This window comes from Myotis lucifugus, unplaced genomic scaffold, assembly GCF_000147115.1.
Source record: "Myotis lucifugus unplaced genomic scaffold, Myoluc2.0 scaffold_69, whole genome shotgun sequence".
NCBI classification, from domain to species: domain Eukaryota; kingdom Metazoa; phylum Chordata; class Mammalia; order Chiroptera; family Vespertilionidae; genus Myotis; species Myotis lucifugus.
In genome coordinates, this window is record NW_005871117.1 from 3,986,698 (window position 1) to 4,005,507 (window position 18,810).

An 18,810-nucleotide genomic window follows, 5' to 3' on the forward strand; every position below is an offset into this window, starting at 1 on the left:
ATGTACGACTTGTTCTTTCCTTTTTCAGAACCCTAATGTCTGGGGTCTAAAGGGCCATCTCTATTTTCTGAGAGGAGATCACGCTGAGGCCAAGGCATGCTATGAGAGAACCATTAGTTTTGTAGTGGATGCTTCTGAGATGCACTTCATCTTCCTGCGACTGGGGCACATCTATCTGGAAGAGAAAGAGGTGAGGGATAGAGGAAGGGAGGGGAGTAACCATGTAAATCGGGTCATGGCCTGGGACCTGACTAGTCAAGTGTTAACATCCCTGTTGACTAACAATAGTAATATGACAGTGGCACTTTTACACTGAAAGGTAAAGTGGCTGCCCAACACCAGATAACCAGCAATTAATAGAAACAGGATTTAAACAAGGCAGTCGCATACTAGTCTGTGGTTTTAACCATTACGACACTAAAGTTATTAAGAACTCAATAAATTTGCGGGCTGGAAGAGGTTAATTGGGGGGGTGGGGGAAGACCTATGTAATACTTTCAACAATAAAGATGAAAAAACTCAATAAATTTTATTTTAGCTATTTTTCTTTGTTAGCAGTAGTGGAAATATTCTCATCTTGCTTTAACTAATGGAAAGTGTTATGGGCTTTAAAATAAATCCTCCAAACTTTCTCCTCAACACACAGGATTATATTTAATTCAGCTGAAGCTAACCCCGTTTCACAGGGTACTCTGACTTGACTCTTTAGTAATTCCTATCCATATTTTAGGAAATACCCAATGCTTTCTAAAAGAAACGTTCTTTTATGGAAAATTTCAAATACACACAAAGTAAACAGATTAGTAGAATGAACCAACATGGACTCATCATCCCATTTCAACAATTATCAACATTCTCCCAAAGGCCTTTTGATTCTGTGCTTTTGTTTTTACTTTATTCCATCTTCCCCCTGACCCCACCCCCTGAATACCTAGTTTTCTTTATATTTAAAATTAAACAACAGCAACAAGAAGTTACAATGCCTTATAATTTAAGTAGGAAAGCTCACATAGGTTTTTTTTTTAAATATATTTTATTGATTTTTTACAGAGAGGAAGGGAGAGAGATAGAGGTTAGAAACATCAATGAGAGAGAAACATCGATCAGCTGCCTCCTGCACATCTCCTACTGGGGATGTGCCCGCAACCCAGGTACATGCCCTTCACCGGAATTGAACCTGGGACCCTTGAGTCTGCAAGCCAACGCTTTATCCACTGAGCCAAACCGGTTTCGGCAGCTCACATAGGTTTAAAAGGGAAAAATTACAGTGAAGTAAAATAATAGAAAGCTTTCTGATGTCATTGCAAGCTGCATCTTCACAGAACTGCTGACTTATGCAGTCACTAGGCAAGGAGTTCATAGGCTATTTGCTGAGGCTGAGCTATAGTTCCATCTCTCACACTGAAGATACAGAACAAAAAGTGGTCCTTTGGGGCCTACTACTTTTTTTATTTTTATTTTTTTTAGTTTTTCTAAATGTCTCCTGTACTACCAAAAGCTTCTAAGACGTTTTATAATAAGGGAGCAGACTCTCAGAATAATGAGGCTCTATCAAGTAAAATCCTTAGTTCAGAGATTCTGTATCTATCATCCTACCACATGATGTCACTTTTAAGCAAAAAGGGGTAATCCATAAAATCTAGGTGGAATTCTGGTAATCACTGGGATCACCCAGAATTTTCTGTGTAACTCCTTGCCTCAACTCTTAAAGAGACTATAAATGTTTTTGGAACTGCTTTCACAGCAAAGTTTGCCCTTTAATTTAGTCTTTCCTTCTCTTCTCATCAGTCTTCTTGTAATATTTCCCTGAAAATAGACATAAAATACAATCCAAGCCCAGAATAGCCAGTACTACATTGAAAGAGAAGAACAAAGGTAGAGGACTGACCCCCTACCTGACTACAAGACACACTATAAACTAGAACAATAATCAAGACAGGGTGGTAAAAGTGAAAGAATAGGCAAACAGATCAATGGAACAGAAGAGAGAGCCTGGAAATAGACTCACATAAATATAGTCAACTGATCTTTGACAAAGGAACAAAGGCAATACAATTGAGCAAAGAAAATCTTTTCAACAAATGGTGGTGGAACAACTGGATACCCAGATGCAAAAAAATAAATCTAGACACAAGACCTGATACCTTCAAAATTAACTCAAAATGAATCATAGAATAAATGTAAAATGCAAAACTATAAAACTCCTAGAAGATAATATAGAAGAAAACCTATATGACATTGGGAATAGTTCTGACTTTTTAGGTACAACACCAAGGACATGATCCATGAAAGAAAGATTTTAAGTTAGACTTCATTGAAATGAAAAACTTAAGCTCTGCAAAAGACAATATGAAGAGAATGAGAGGACAAACCACAAACTGGGAGAAAAATATCTGCAAAAGACATATTTGATAAAGGACTGTTATCTAAAATATACGAAGAAGTCTTAAAACTCAATGATAAGAAAATAACCTGATTTAAAAATGGGTGAAAGATCTTAAAGATACCTCACCAAAGAAGACATGTAGATGACAAATAAGCATATGAAAAGATGCTCCACATAATATGTCATCAGGGAAATGCAAATTAAAAAGATGAAATACCACTATACACCCAAATCTGGCCAAAATCTAGAACACCAACATCAAACACTGACAAGAATGTAGAGCAACAGGAATTCTGATTTGTTGCTGGTGGGAATGCAAAATGGTACAGCCACTTTGGATGACAATTAGGTGATATTTTACAAAACTAAGACTATTCTTACCATACCGTGCAACGATTGTTCTCTTAAATATCTACCCAAAGGAATTGAGAACTTATATCCACACAAAGTCTGCAAACAGGTGTTTATGGTAGCTTGATTCATAATGGGAAAAACTTGGAAGCAACAAAAGACGTCCTTCAGTAGGTGAATAGATAAATAATCTGTGGTACACCCAGACGACGGAATACTACTTAGCGCTAAAAGGAAATAAGCTATCAAGCCATGAAAAAATACAAAGGAACCTTAAATGCATGTTACTAAGTGAAAGGAACCAATCTGAGAGGTCTACATACTACATGATTCTAACTGTATGACATTCTGAAAAGGGTAAAACTATAGAGTAAAGAGATCAGTGCTTTCCAGGAGTTGTGGAAGGGGAGTGATGAAGTGGTGGAGCACGGAGAATGTTTAGGGCAGAAAAAATACTGTAATGACATATGATATTCATATGTCATTACACATTTGTTCAAACCCATAGAATGTACACCACCAAGGGTGAACCCTACGGTGAACTATGGACTTTGGGTGATGATGAAGTGTCAAAGTAGGTTTGTCAGTTGTAACAAATGTACCAGTCTGCTGGGGGATGTTGGTAGTGGGGGAGGCTAAAGTAAAAGTAGTTTTACTTTTAACTGGTTTATATATTGGGCCACCACACAGGATTTAGATGGCCAATTATCCTTGGTCCCTCCACTAGATCATATATATGGGGAATCTCTGAGCTTTCAGTTTTGCTGTGAACCTAAAACTTCCCCCTCCCAATTAAGTTTTAAGAAAAACATATAACTTCATTGGACTTAGATTGGTCTGGAGATCAACTGCAGAAGCACCGTAATTATCATAGCAACGCAGTGTTTGATGCTTCTAAAAGAACAATAGTTTAGGGGTGCTTTCTTTCTACAGTATGAAAAGGCAAAGAAAACCTACCTGCAAGCCTGTAAGAGATCACCTTCATGCCTTACCTGGCTGGGACTGGGAATTGCCTGTTATCGGGTAAGAGGGTGAGGGCTTGATACTAACCCTGTGCATAGAGCTGACCTTGATTCCTTGGTCTTTCAAGCACCCTGGGATGACAGTGAAATGCCAGTCAGGGCAGTTTTCTCTAATGCAAAATTGCTCTTCAAAGCAGTTTAGTAAACTGAATGTCAATCTGAAGTAGAAAATCCCACAAAAACCTGAACTAGGAAGCTATATAATAAAAATTTCATGTTATTTGGTAAAGAAGCTCATAACCTATATATATAAAAGCCTAAGTGACTGTTACAACTGAACGACCAGAACGACCGGTCGACCAGTCGCTGTGATGCACACTGATCACCAGGGGGCAGATGCTCAATGTAGGAGCTGCCCTCTGGTGGTCAGTGCACTCCCACAACCAACCTCCCGTGACCCTCCCTCCCCCCCCAAGCCTGGCCAGCCCCCCCATCAGTCCCAATCAGGGGGCCAGCCAGCCAACCTCCCATGGTCCCTCCTCCTGGCTAGCCAACCTCCTGGGGCCCCTGCCCCCTGCTGGCTGGACCCTGATAGGCCTCGATTGCTGGCCAGGCTGAGGGACCCCACCCATGCATGAATTCGTGCACTGAGCCTCTAGTTTTATAATATTACCTATAAGAAAAAAAGTAATATGGGATATAAAGAATCTATTGAAGAAATTGGTTGATATTTATTAAGTTCTGTGCCTTTCCATATGCAGGAGTCGCTGCTACAGCTTCGGGTAGGCCTTTGCACTCTTTGCTCTACCACCCCTGAAACTCCAGAGCAACCCTTCTTTCCTTCTCTCTAATGCAGCGGTTCTCAACCTATGGGTTGCGACCATCGGAGAACACATATAGCATATCAGTATTTACATTACGATTCATAACAGTAGCAAAATTACAGTTATGAAGTAGCAACGAGAATAATTTTATGGTTGGGGGTCACCACAACATGAGGAACTGTATTAAAGGGTTGCAGCATTAGGAAGGTTGAGAACCACTGCTTAATGTTTGAAAGAGGTTAGACTACCTGGTAATATGATCTGGTCTCTGCCAAACCCTTTAGTCTTACCACTTTCTCTCTCTTCCTCTCCTCCTCTCCTCCTCTCCTCCTCTCCTCCTCTCTCCTCTCTCTCTCCTCTCTCTCTCTCTCTCTCCTCTCTCTCTCTCTCTCTCTCTCTCTCTCTCTCTCTCTCTCTCTCTCTCTCTCTCTCTCGCTCTCCAGGCATATTTAAGAGTTTTCTGAGATGCCATTATTTATGCATTTATATATATTATTCCTTTTACCTGGAATGCCTTTCTTCACCTTGTACAGTTAACAAACTCCTATTTATCTTTCAAGATTTACTTTAGTAATGTTTCTTCTGAGAGTATCCTTTATTCTCAGGATAGAATTATTACTATTTTCCTTTGTCCCTCCACTAGAAAATATATGTGCTTTTATTATTAGAAATGTTTATTCTGTATTGGAACTATTTATGTGTTTGAGTTTTTCCCACCTCCTCTTTCCCTCCTATAGTGAACTGTTTGTATTCCCAGTATCTAACATGCTGCCTGACAGAGAGTAAATCCTTAGGACATATATGTTGAATAAATAATGAATCAGTATTTCAGAGACATTTAAAATGTAGGACAAAGTATAGGATTTGCTGAAAGGTCATTCTTCATATTGTCCTGGGCCTAGAAATCCATTATCTTCTGAAGCAGAAACTATGAAGAACTATTTTATTGGGGAAAGGAGTACCTTATTCTTTCCTTGGCTGGCCTTTTGGAAGATTTTACAAAGCAGATTCACAGTTTTAGGAAGCAAAAATGATATCCATGTAGCCAGAGCTCAGGAAGCACCCTAGAGTCACTGAGTATTGTATTGATTGTTCAAGACTGTGGTGTTAATAACTAATTTCAGGGGAAAGGAAGCTTTCTGAATGATAGTATTTTGACAGGACTTTTACCTTAAGAAAGGGATGTAGAATGTAAAGGGAACAACTACAAATGTATCTGATAGCCCATTGTGTATGGGGAAATCACTGAATGATGCACACACAACAGTAAATACTTCTGGTTTCCCAGCCCTGCCACCGAAGCTCCACGGTTCATGGATGCCCTGCTGGGACTGCTGTAGAGGAAAGAGGAAGAAAGCCTAGAAAGCAGGGCTCCAGATTCCCCTACCTGGGTTTTTAAGCAGAGCAGTTTTACTTTTAACTGGTTTATATATTGGGCCACCACACAGGATTTTGTTTGAAGAACAAGTTCTGTTGCTTAAAAAAAAAAGTTGAAAGCCATTGGTATAGGCCATGTACACCAATGTTATTTGGACATAGTATTTTCAGCTAAGCTGACTCAGATGACTTAAGTAAAAATTGATTTGCCCTAGTTGTTTTGGCTCAGTGGATAGAGCGTCGGCCTGCGGACTGAAAGGTCCCAGGTTCGCTTCCAGTCAAGGGCATGGTACCTTGGTTGCAGGCCCATCTCCAGTAGGGGGTGTGCAGGAGGCAGCTGATCGATGTTTCTAACTCTCTATTCCTCTCCCTTCCTCTCTGTAAAAAAATCAATAAAAAATATATTTAAAAAACCAAAACTATATTGACTTAACAACTCATACATCTTTTTTTGTCAAGCTGGAGGAGATATCGGAGGCAGAGGATGCTCTCTCTGAAGCCAATGCATTGAACAACAACAATGCTGAAGTATGGGCATATCTGGCCCTGGTCAGCCTGAAAGTGAGTGCTTGCTATCCTTTTACAATGCCCTCTTAGGCAAAGAGATAAGGAACTAAATAAAAGAAGAGATAATTGGGATGGCCATTAATGCATGACAGTTGAGGTTTGATCAGCTTCAGATTTGATCATTATATGAATGACAAAGGAGAGGCCAAGTCTGGGAAGCCTTTACTTGAAGTGTGCTTAAAAATTATATACTCAGGTATGTTTGTCTGGAAAGGAGATTCTAAAAATGGAAGTGGGCCATGTGGACTTGGTGGTCGTGGGTGAGCAGGAGTAGGGTGGGCCAGGGCTGACTCCTGGGCAAGGATTCTGGGTGGGGGAGGCTCCCTGTAGCACTTTCAAGCTACTCCACAGGCCCAGCGCAGTGTGTGGCCTGCCTAGGGTTGGGGTTGGGAACACTGAATGGGGAGCTGTGCAAGGGCAGTGGCTGACAGTGCAGTTGGACAGCAGATTAGACTTGGGGTCAGTGAGCCTTTCTCCTTTTCCCTGCTGGGTACCTCTCCCCACCTGTCTGTGCTCTCATGTTTAGGAGCTCAAGCCTGGGACAATAGTATGTATTACTCGTATAGTCATCCAGTTATGCTCTGGATCTACAAAAAATTCCTGGAGCCATACATATACCCTCTGATTGCCTTCGTTGTAAGTTATGTAAGTCCTAGAAAACCTAGATAAGAATCCAATGATAAAAATAAAAGCAAACTAGGCCATTAGGGTGTAGATAAATATGGACTACCAACAAAAGGACCAATAGATACCTCTGATAGACTATATGATTGACTCAAAGATTCCATTGTTTTAAAAATGAAACTGATACTGTGATTCATCTTCTTTGTAATTGTCTCTAACTTTGTTTTATTTGAGACCAGAATTCAGGATAGATAGTTTAGCTATTTACCTGATACTAATCAGGAAATACATGGTATTTTTATTTTAAATGTATTTAACAACCTCATTCCTGAGTTCCTTTTTCATTACTATAGTTTTCATTTCAAAAAAATAAATAAGTTTTTAAAAATGGGAGTGATGCCTGGCTGGTTGCTCAGTGACTGAGTGTTGACCCATGAACCAGGAGGTCATGGGTTTGATTTCTGGTCAGGGCACATGCCTGGGTTGTGGGCTCAATCCCCGTTAGAGGGCGTGCAGGAGGCAGCTGGTCAGTGATTCTCTCTCATCATTGATGTTTCTACCCCTCTCTGCCTTTCCCTTCTTCTCTCTGAAATCAATAAAAACATTTTTTAAAGTTAACCTTCTTTAAAAGATGGAAGTGATATTATATCAGAATGTAAACAAAGTCAAGAACAGTGAAGGAGAAATTCTACTAGTCTTTTTGAACCATTCCTTCATGTTGAACTGCTGGCTGAGGTGTTTATCCTTGATATAGATGGAAAATTTGGTAGGAGTATTGTGAAAGTTTGTGATAGCTGCTTTACCTATAGAAAATAACTCTCCCAAAATTAAATAACTTGCTTAAATAACTTACACATCGGTCTAAAGTCAAATTTGGAATGAGATTGTCCCTCAGTTTTTCTATTAGCCAATATGACACCAAACTGATAGGGAGTATTTTGATTGTAAGAGAAATGAACAAAATAAAAATTACTGGATCTTCTCTTCCTGAATATCAACATGGAAACACCCGTATTCTTTCCCCAGCTCTGTCCCAATTGGCTGTGAAATCCTGGGCAAGTCACAGCACTTACTGGGCCTCAGTTTTTTCATCTTTATTATTTTATTTGTTTAAAAATATATTTTTTATTTATTTCAGAGAGGGAGAGAGATAGAAACACCAATGATGAGACTCATTGACTGTCTGCCTCATGCACACCCCACACAGGGGATTGAACCTGCAACCCAGGCATGTGCCCTGACCGGAAATTGAACCCTGATCTCCTGGTTGATAGGTCAATGCTCAACCACTGAACCATACTGGCCAGGCAGTTTCTTCATCTTTAAACTAAACGTGTCAAAATGGAAGATTTTAATACATTTCTTGCAAAAACTGATAGATCAAATAGGAAAAAATTAAAGGTATGTGAGATTTCAATAAAACAACAAGGTGCCCTGGCCAGGTGGCTCAGTTGGTTGGAGCATCGTCCCATACACACACAAAAAAAGGTTGCAGCTTGGATTCCCAGTCAGAGCACATACCTAGGTTGCACACATACCTATGTTGGGAGTTCAATCAATGTTTCTCGTTCTCATTTCCTCTCTCTAAAAAAAGCATACCCTCAGATGAGGATGAGAAAAAGGGGGGGGGGCAGTTAACAATGTTGAGCTCAAACAACATAGAACTCTGCACCCAACAAGTAGAGAATGCATATTCTTTTCAATCACAAATGAATTAATTATTCATATGCTAGACCACAATGACAGACTCAACAAATGCATGTAGATCACACTGCAATAAAATTATAAAGCAACAATTAAAAGATAGGCCAAAAGACTCATACATTTGTAAACTTAAAACATGTTTGTAATTAATTCATGAGTCAAAGAGTAAATCATGATACTGTCTTGTGGTAGGTAGAATTCTGAAGATGATCTCTCAAGATTATTACATCAAATACTAATATAGGTACTGCTGTGAAGGGAAGTCAGAGAGATTCAAAGCCCAAGAAAGATTCAACACACAATTGCTGCCTTAAAGATGGAGAGGAACCATCAAGGAATGTGGGTGGCCTCCAGAAGCTGAAAGCATTCCCTGCTCACAGCCAGTAAGGCAGTGGGGACCTCCATCCTGCAAGTACAAGGAACTGAATTCTGCCAAAAACCTGAATGAGGTTGCGAGTAGATTCCACATAAGAACCCACCCCCACTGACACCTTGATTTTGGCCTCGTGAGACCCTAAGCAGAGAACCGGTTGAGCCATGCCAGACTTCTGACTAGTGGAAATTATGAGATGATAAGTGGCTATTGTTTTAAGCCACTTAATTTGTGGTAATTTGTTACACGGCTGTAGAAAAATAATGCAGGCCTTTCTGTAGGCTTTTATAATAATGTCTCCCATTTAATTACGCTTTCATGTACACCCCTTTGTAATGTAATGCCATTTTCCCCATCAAGAGGTAATGTCTCCTCATTCTCCACTCCCTGGAATTCGAGCTGCACTTGTGAATTACTTTGATCAGTAGAATATGATGGAAGTGACATTGTGTAAGTTCTCAGAGACTAGGCCTTTAAAGATCCTATAGCTACTACTCTTGCTCTCTTGAAACCCTGGGACCGCATGCTGTGAAGAAACCCAATTTAGCCTATAGGAGGCTCAAAGTCCACCTGGAGGATAACTGAAGCACCCTGGTCAACAGCCAACCTCACTCTTTGAGTGAGATCTTAGCCCCCCAGCCCTTAACCAAATTGTCAGATGTCTACAACTGCATGAATGAACCCAGGAAAATCAGCAGAATGGTCCAGATAGCCCATAGAATTGTGAGGAATACACAATTTAATATATTGTGTATTAAACCATTAAGTTTTGAGATGGCTTGTTACACTTCAATAGATAATTGAAATGGGACTGAATAAAAACAAAGCTATTATATGTTAGAAATATGGAATATAATTAAAGCAATATAGAGAGGGTAATTTATAGCCTTAAATACATATTTTAGAAAAGAGAACTGAAATATCAATGGATTAAGCAGTTAAATCAAGAAATTAGCCCTAGCCCTAGCTGGTTTGGCTCATTAGATAGAGCGTCGGCCTGGGGACTGAAGGGTCCTGGGTTCGATTCCAGTCAAGGGCACATATCTGGGTTGCAGGCTCGATCCTCAGTAGGGGGCATGCAGGAGGCAGCCAATCAATGATTCTCATCATTGATGTTTCTATCTCTCTTTTCCTTCCTCTCTGAAATCAATAAAAAATTTAAAAAAAAAAAAAAAGGAAATTAGCCCTAGCTGGTTTGGCTCAGTGTTGGTTGCAGGCTTGATCCCTGGCCCTCATTAGGGCATGTGTGGTAGGTAACCAATCTGTGTGTCTCTCACATCGATGTTTCTCTCTGTCTCTCCCTCCCTTTCAATCTCTCTCTCTAAAAAAAAAAAAAATCAATGGAAATTGGACTAGATATTCTCTAAGTTCCTTTCTAGCCTGAGCATTCATATTTATGTATTTAAGCTTTCCCAAGTGACTTTCCATACTCTAATTTGTTATGCACAAACTTGTGAAGTATAATAGTGAATTCATATTATTCTCATTTAATTCCTTCATGTAAGAATAACTGGGAGTAGTGTTCTCATCTCATACCCAGATCTGCATGGAAGTAATTCCAGTATCTGCTTTTTCTAATGCAGAGACAAGATAAAGTTAAAAACTTAGACTCTGGTGCCAGACTAATTATCTTAAAATCTGGCTCCTCCACTTATTAGCTTCATAATCTGCAAGTTATTTATCCTCTCTGTGCCCAGATTTTTCTATCTGTAAACTGGGAATTATGAATAGTTATCTCCTAGGGTTGTTTTGAGGATCAAGATGAAAGTATGTAAAGCACTTAAAACAATGTAAACAATTTAAACCACAAAGTAAACACTATATGTGTTAGTTCTTATTCACTGAATGGCTTCAATCATGAGAGGAACAAATGACTCATGGTGCTTTCAGAAAAAAAAAAAATGAAAGGCCAAGTTATCTTTAAGATTTTGAAATAAAAAAAGGGATGCATATCTTATATGTGCTTTTTCCTACCACCTTTCATTTTCCTGCTTCACCTGTGAATTCAGTTTCCTAACTAAGAAGGTATGGACTCCTCTGCTTCAAGTAGACGTTTTTGGTAATGGACTTTGCCATCATCACGTTTTGGGATATCATTGTCACCAGCTGCTCCTCTTTTTTTCAGGCTGGACGGCAACTGGAAGCTGAGCAAGCCTACAAGTACACGATGAAGGTATGATACGCAGATGCCTCTGCTGTTTGTCTGCACTGTACTGAGGTTAAGAAACTGAGAGGAAGGTACTAGTTTAACTCAGAACTTTTTAGCCTTTTTTGATGTGAATATTTTTCTAGAAGCTTTTCTTACCATCTTTCCCATCATCATAGGGCTTCTGGGTTTGTAGGAATAACCCACATATTACATGGGGGTGGGGTCTCTTTTTTTTCTTCTTGATAGTAAAGCAAGTAAGAATTTATGGACTGCAGCAAAAACACACTTAGAATAGTGAAACAAAGAAGGGCATAGAAGAAGCAACCAGAGGGCCTATGCTGGGCTGCCTTGGCTCACTGGGAAGTCAGAGAAAAGGGGGCCTTGGAGACAGGTTCGGGGAGTTAGCCCAGGACAGGCTGCTGCTGCTCATTGCTCCCCTGGTTGCAAGTCTCCCGTGGTCCCTTGAAGTTTAGGAGATACATGCCTATGGGGGAAGGAGGGAGGAAGGGGATGGCATGGGCATGCTCCCTGGAGGAAGAGTGCCCCATGGGGGATCTTTTTTTTTTAGAGAATATGGGTTAATGGAAAGACAGATGGCCAGGGAGTCAGTAGACCTGAATTATGGTTCTAGTTTTGCCATTAACAAACTGTGTTAAACTCTCTGGGCCTCATTTCCTCATGTGTAAAATGAAGGTATTGGTCTAGCTAGGAGTCAACAAATTTTCCCTGTAAATGGCAAAATAGGAAATATTTTAGGCTTTGTGGGCCAAACAGTCTCTATTGAAACTACTACACTCTGACTTGTAGTGAAAAAGCAGCCATAAATAATTCATAAACAAATGAACATGGGTGTGTTTCAAATAAAACTTTTAAAAATTGTATTGATTTCAGAGAGGAAGGGAGAGGGAGAAAGGGATAGAAACATCAATGATGAGAGAGAATCACTGACCAGCTGCCTCCTGCACGCCCCCTACTGGGGATTGAGCCCACAACCTGGGCATGTGCCCTTGACCAGAATCCAACCAGGTACCCTTCAGTCGGCAGGCTGACACTCTCTCCACTGAGCCAAACTGGCTAGGGCTCAAATAAAACTTTATTTACAAAAACAGAAAGAGTGCTAGATTTGGCTCATGAGCAGTGGTCTGCCAACTCCCATCACTTATGAATTATAAGCCACTTGAAAGACTTAAACAAATTAGGAGTTTTATTTTTCTCATCTAATGTAGAGTTCAGAACTGGTACCACAGCTCCACAGCTCCCATCAGAGACCCACCCTCTTTCTACCTTTCTGCTCCAGCAACCATAGCATACAGTTCCCATCCCTCAGAGTGGAAAAACAGCCAACATAGCTCCAGCCACTATATCCATGTTTCAGGCACAATAAAAAACCAAATGGAAGGAAAGGACAAAGGTGTCATGCTAGTTATTTCACCTCCTTTTAATGAGCAATGATTTCAACTCGAATTTCAGTGGCCAATTTGGTCATAAACACTTCCCTTGCAAGGGAAGCAGGAAATGTAGCTTTTTAGCTGGCTGCATTGCTACCCTGAAAAGTAATGAAGACTTTTTTAGTAAAGAAAGGAGATAGTGGGTAGGCAACTAGATGTCTCTACTACACATCTAGATTCTAAAATTAAATTCAGATCTATGTCTTTGTTTCCTTTCTGTCACTTACCAAATAGGAATAGTATATATTAGTCAAGGTATATTGGGTGATGTGAACCTTTTCAAAATAAACTTTATTAAAGTTCTTTTACAAAGAATGCAAACTGTGAATGTTCATACCACTTGATGAATCTTCATAGAGTGAAAATATCCATGTAACCAGCACAATTCTGAGGTCTTTTAATGGAATTACCATGAAATAGGGAAATATAGCCAAATTCCATCCAAAGGAACTGTGTTCTTTAGCTATGGCCCTAGAAATTAGGGGTCTCGCCCTAACGGGTTTGGCTCAGTGGATAGAACCTCGGCCTGCGGACTGAAGGGTCTCAGGTTTGATTCCAGTCAAGGGCATGTACCTTGGTTGCGGGCACATCCCCGGTAGGGGGTGTGCAGGAGGCAGCTGATCGATGTTTCTCATTGATGTTTCTCTCTATCTCTCTCTCTTCCTCTCTGTAAAAAAACCAATATATTAAAAAAAAGAGAGAGAGAGAAAAGAAATTAGGGGTCTCCACATAGGTATATCAGATATGACATGTGTTCCCTTCCTTCCTCCATTACAGCTAAAATTGAAAGATGAGACTCTGATTGCAGAGATCCACATGTTACAGGAGACTGTTGGCTTTGGAAATCCATCTTTCTGACTCCTTCCAGCTGAAGAATTTTCTGTATGGGACTGTGAGCTTTTTCCTTCCCAGAGAAATTAAATCCTGGATGCTTTACTATATGAAACCTGGGAATAAAAACAAGAGAATCTCTGCCACAAACAGAAACCCATTCATTTATTTCCACGGCTATCTTACTGGGTTATCAAATGCTACTGGTTGGTCTTACTTGTTGACAGTCAACTGGATGACAATAAAAAACGAAAATAAGAGATTCAAAATTCATCAGTGTGATTCTGGATTTAAGGCATACTGGAGTATATATAAGAATATAATTATATGTAATTAAGGCATAATGGGTTCGTTATTAGGGTTTCTGATGAAAGCTAATCAGGATAACTCTTGAAGGAAGTCAACTGCTAAGGTCCCTGGCCAGGTGTACCTAGTGGAACTTGGGAATTAAGGCACCGGTTTCTAAGGTGGAACTAAAGGGAGGAAGCTATTCGGGTCGCTGTATTAGGGCAAGATTATTAGTTGTGGGCAGGACCTTTGGATCCAACGGTGAACAGAGACTCTAAATAGGTCTTTGCTGAAGGCGGAGGCACTCACTCCTGTTAGGTCGGAGAGAGCCCAGGATCAGATACATGCAGACATGGGATGAGACAATGGACTCCCCCTGGAATTTCTCACAGATCTGGGATTTCTCACAGGTCAACGTGCCAGACACAGATGGCTCCTTCTCCCTGAATACCTTGCTGACCCCCCTGCAGCTGAAGCCTCCTCAACTGAATACCTCAGCTCATGTCCCCGCCCCTCACCCAACCGCAGTATAAAAACAGCGCCCCCCTCCATGTTGGCGTGAATCCACGTGCCCTGTCTTTGGGGGTACGTGGGTCTCCCGGGGACGCAGAATAAACTTTCCTTTCCTTTCTTTTCTGATTCACTGGACTCTATTTCTTGCGCCGCCTCCTGAGCCACCTAACCTAACAACTCCCTCTAACCACCTTCTCATAGAGGCAAACCTCACAAAGGAGGTAATTATTCTCGGGCTAAAGATGACCAGGAAGCACACTGCACCCCCTGTTCTGGACCACTCACTGCACAGCAAAACCAGGAAAAAGCCCCCCCCCCTTTATTTTTTGGAGAAGGTTCAGAGAATAGGAGGGAAGGTGAGAGGCCTATCAGTAAACACAGAAGGGTAAACTGTGCGCTCATGTAGAGTCCTTTTCTAGTCCGGTGTCCCCCACCGTGCCCCACCAGGCCGGGACTTCCAGCGCCCTTTCATCTCCGCGTTTCCGGGCTGCGCCTGGGCGCGAGCAGGTGCCCCCGGAACGCCGGCCGCAGGAGGGACTGGCCGGCCTTGTGGCGACTGCCTCGGCCGCTCCCGGCTCCTCCTCGCCTCCTCGCCTCCTCGCCTCCTCGCCTCCTCGCCCCCCGAGGACTCGTGTCAGCACGGCCATCCCCGCAGCCGGTGGATTGCGGACGCAGAGTCCACCGTGTTGCATTATGGGAACTGTGGGGGCGGAAAGGGCTGGGCTAGTGGACCGTTCACTTCCGCCCCGAGACCCACGGGCTTCGCTCCGGGTGCCGGGGCCCGCGGTTTCGCAGCCTCGGCCCTGCCCGTCCGTCCTCCGCCCCGCCAGAGGCGGTAACGGGGCCCTTGCGGGCCGCACCATGGTCCAGTTCAGTGAGTGGCGGGCCCCGGGAGGCTTGCCGGCGGGCGCGGGCGCCGCGGGGCGGGCAGGACCCGGTGCAGCGGCGCCGTCCTAGACGAGCTGGAGGCCATCCGGGCCGGGAATAGCCTCAGGGCCTTACGTTGGGGTCCCCCCCCACACACACACACACACCCCGCCCGATTTTCTCCTTGAATCCCCCTGACACCGTGTGACATAGTAGCATCTTACAGATGCGGCAGCTGCGGCCCGACCTGTCACGGAGCCAGTCGGTGGCAGGCAGGCTGTGCTGGGCGGGCGGGGGTGGAGGAGGACGTGGTCTCTGGCCGGAGTGCATGGGAAGGTTTCACAAAGAAGGTGTTTTCTAAGCCAGGTGGCCCCGAGTTGAGTAGAAGTGAGGGTTTTCACTGGAGGAAGAGGATTGTCTCCTGTACCTGGTTTTGCCCATTTTGTGCCTTGACCACTTGCTTCTCCACAGCTGCTCCCCTCCACAAGGCCTACCATGGAGGCCGCCTGACCATCCGTCTCGCCCTGGGCGGCTGTACCAACCGGCCTTTCTACCGCATCGTGGCTGCGCACAACAAGTTCCCCAGGGACGGCCGCTTCGTGGAGCAGCTGGGCTCCTACGACCCGCTGCCCAACACCCACGGAGAGAAGCTCGTGGCGCTCAACCTGGAGCGGATCCGGCATTGGATCGGCTGCGGGGCCCACCTCTCCCAACCCGTGGAAAAGCTTCTGGGTAACGTGGCTCTAGCCCAACCGAGAGATTTTAAATTGAAGTCGATTACAGGGTGATGAGAATTCAGAATGATTCCCATTACCTTTGGGCTGCTCGGGGCTTGTGATCGCATTGCCATTTTGAATCTGGTGACTTCCGTGGACTCCTTTATGAAGCTGAGATTTTATTCTAAAAGTGGGAACTGTGTGTCTTGAAGGGCTGTCAGTTTATCTTTCTTAGGTAAGGACAATAGTGTTAGGAAGGAGATAACACCGATTGTCTCCTTGCAGTCAGGAGTAGGTGGAAGAAGTGAGGAGCATGTTTGAAATCCATGCTCTAGGTCAGGTCGCTGTTAGACCGAAATCCTGTGAGGCTGCATTGCTAGGGAAACATGGGCTTGTACTGTGTGGTAATGAATGCGAACCCTGTTGTTTTTAGGCCTTGCTGGTTTTTTCCCTCTGCATCCCATGGTGATCACAAATGCTGAGAGGCTTCGGCGGAAACGGGCGCGTGAAATCCTCTTAGCATCTCAGAAAACAGAGACAGAGGCTACGGAAACAGAAGCAAGCTGACGTCAGTGAGCACAGCAGCAAGAACAAGGTCAAAGTCCTCCTCAGACACTTGTGCAGAGTTCTTATTAGATTTAGAGGTCAATAAATGGCGTTTTCCATGTCATCCATGTTCTGGCCTGGCCTGAGCGGGGTCCAGGGAGAGGTTTGTTCTTGTGTGACACAGGGCTACTAATTCACTTTCTCAGCCTTCGCTGGGGAAAACACAGTGGCTGTGGAGTGGGTTGGGCTTTTGGGTTGGACAGCTCTACAGTCTGCTGCCTTCCAAAACTTCCGTTTCAAAGTCCCCAACCAACGTGTCCATGGCCCCAGTTTAATCTTGGCAGAGCTAAGATTTAGACTGCTGTCTGCCTACTTGGGGAGCCCTTTCCAGTACATACTGTTTGTAGTGGGATGGGGTGGGGGAATAAGCAAGGATGAGGGACTTTTCAAATGTCCACTTAAAAAGTCAGTGATAGAATCAGGCTTAGAAATCATGTGCCAAAAAACCCCCACAAAATATTACTTTATCTGCTCCACCCTAATTAACCTCGGGATTCTTCAGCCACAAGCATGGATTAGATGATTTTAGTGCACATGCTAGATAATGAAGATTTCAAATTTTGGCACAAGACTAGGATGTAGGAGATTTATAGAGGAGATTCTTAAGCCCTAAGAATATACCAACTAACATTATCCTCTGGATTTTATATTCTGAGAACAACTAACAGCCACCTCACGTGGGGTTATCAGTCTCCCCAGGATTGTTACTGGTTGGCCTCCACTTGCTTTGAGGAGGATATGTGGAAGGCAGGGCAAACAGAGAGGAATTGACTGTCCCTGGGTTTGATCTTGGACATGGGAAAGAAATGATTTGAAAATGATAGGAACTCTGGAAGTTTAAAAGATACCCTGGAGAGTTTGGTGGGAGAAGCTTTAATTAATAGTGCAGAAGAGAATGTGATTTTGAAAAGTATTCATCAGTGAGGGGAACTACTGTGAAATGGGTTAAGGTATTTATTTTTACTAGTAGCTACTGAGTTTCTGTCACCTCATGTGTCCACTTTGTGCCCTTGTCTGTCCTTTGTCTAAGATCTATACCCATATTTCCTGTGGGAGCATATCTGCTCCCTGATTTCCAGTTTTCTCTAGCCCTAGCCTTGCTTTGGATCTCCAGGCCCCTATTTCTCACCATGTCTGGATGACTGCCTCAGCCTATCTTTATACCACCTTCAAATCTAAAATACTCAAAATTCATCTCTGCACTTTATTTTATTTTTTTGTAGGTTATTTTTAAGCAGTTTTTAAAATTGTTTTATTGCTTAAAGTATTACAAAGAGTATTACATATGTCTCCTTTTTTCCCCCGCCCTTAACAATCCCCCGGCCTCCCCTACCCCCCAGTGTCTTATGTCCATTGGTTATGCTTATATGCATGCATACAAGTCCTTCGGTTGATCTCTTACCCCCGCCCCTCAACCCTCCCCGGCTTTCCCGCTGTAGTTTGACAGTCTGTTTGAGGCAGCTCTGCTTCTGTATCTATTTATTTTTTAAAATATATCTTATTGACTTTTTACAGAGAGAAAGGGAGAGGGATAGAGAGTTAGAAACACCGATGAGAGAGAAACATCGATCACCTGCCTCCTGCACACTCTCCACTGGGTATGTGCCCGCAACCAAGGTACATGCCCTTGACCGGAATCGAACCTGGGACCCTTGAGTCCGCAGGCCAACGCTCTATCCACTGAGCCAAACCAGTCAGGGCTCATCTCTGCACTTTAGAAAGCATTAAAAAACAAAAAAACCCACCTTTGCTTCAGCAGCTTGTATTTTTATTATGATGAGGGTTTGGGTCATGTTATCTCCACCAAAGTGGAAGGTGATTCAGGAGCTGGAGGGTGAGTGGGAATGATTCTGTAAGTCCTGTCAGATAAAGAATTTTTTAAAGAGGTCTTTTGTGCCTTTTGTTTAAAGTAGACTTTTTCTTGCAGGCCTCTAGGGAAGTACCTACTCTGTAGGCTACACGATTATTTGGGCCTTAGAGCTCTATGTACTGTCAGTACCGTCTTTGAAAAAATTACTGTCTTCGAAAAAATACATGTGTATGAACCATGTGAAATTGCCCAAATGCCGATGCTGTGCTGTTTTTTTTTGCTAAAAAACAAACAGCATATAGGTTCAACCTAATACGGACTTTCACGTATTGGAAAAGATTCCTCGCCCTGACAGGTTTGGCTCAGTGGATAGAGCGTCGGCCTGCGAACTGAAGGTCCCAGGTTCGATTCCGG

General features: G+C 42.8%; 2 protein-coding genes across 2 annotated transcripts in view; both read left to right on the forward strand.

The window, feature by feature from the left end:
• CFAP70 (cilia and flagella associated protein 70) overlaps nucleotides 1-14,180 on the forward strand; it is a 97,825-nt gene extending 83,645 nt beyond the window's left edge. The window contains exons 24-28 of the mRNA XM_023755108.1: nucleotides 29-190; nucleotides 3,671-3,760; nucleotides 6,360-6,461; nucleotides 11,294-11,341; nucleotides 13,543-14,180. Coding sequence (XP_023610876.1) covers nucleotides 29-190; nucleotides 3,671-3,760; nucleotides 6,360-6,461; nucleotides 11,294-11,341; nucleotides 13,543-13,623 — 483 coding nt within the window. The 3' untranslated portion in view covers nucleotides 13,624-14,180. The remainder of the gene's footprint in view (nucleotides 1-28; nucleotides 191-3,670; nucleotides 3,761-6,359; nucleotides 6,462-11,293; nucleotides 11,342-13,542) is intronic.
• Nucleotides 14,181-15,129: 949 nt separating this feature from the next.
• MRPS16 (mitochondrial ribosomal protein S16) lies at nucleotides 15,130-16,650 on the forward strand. Its single transcript, XM_014457138.2, has 3 exons — nucleotides 15,130-15,271; nucleotides 15,736-15,996; nucleotides 16,414-16,650. The coding sequence occupies exons 1-3, from the start codon at nucleotides 15,259-15,261 to the stop codon at nucleotides 16,545-16,547; spliced, it is 408 nt and encodes a 135-aa protein (XP_014312624.1). The 5' UTR covers nucleotides 15,130-15,258; the 3' UTR covers nucleotides 16,548-16,650.
• Nucleotides 16,651-18,810: the final 2,160 nt, after the last annotated feature.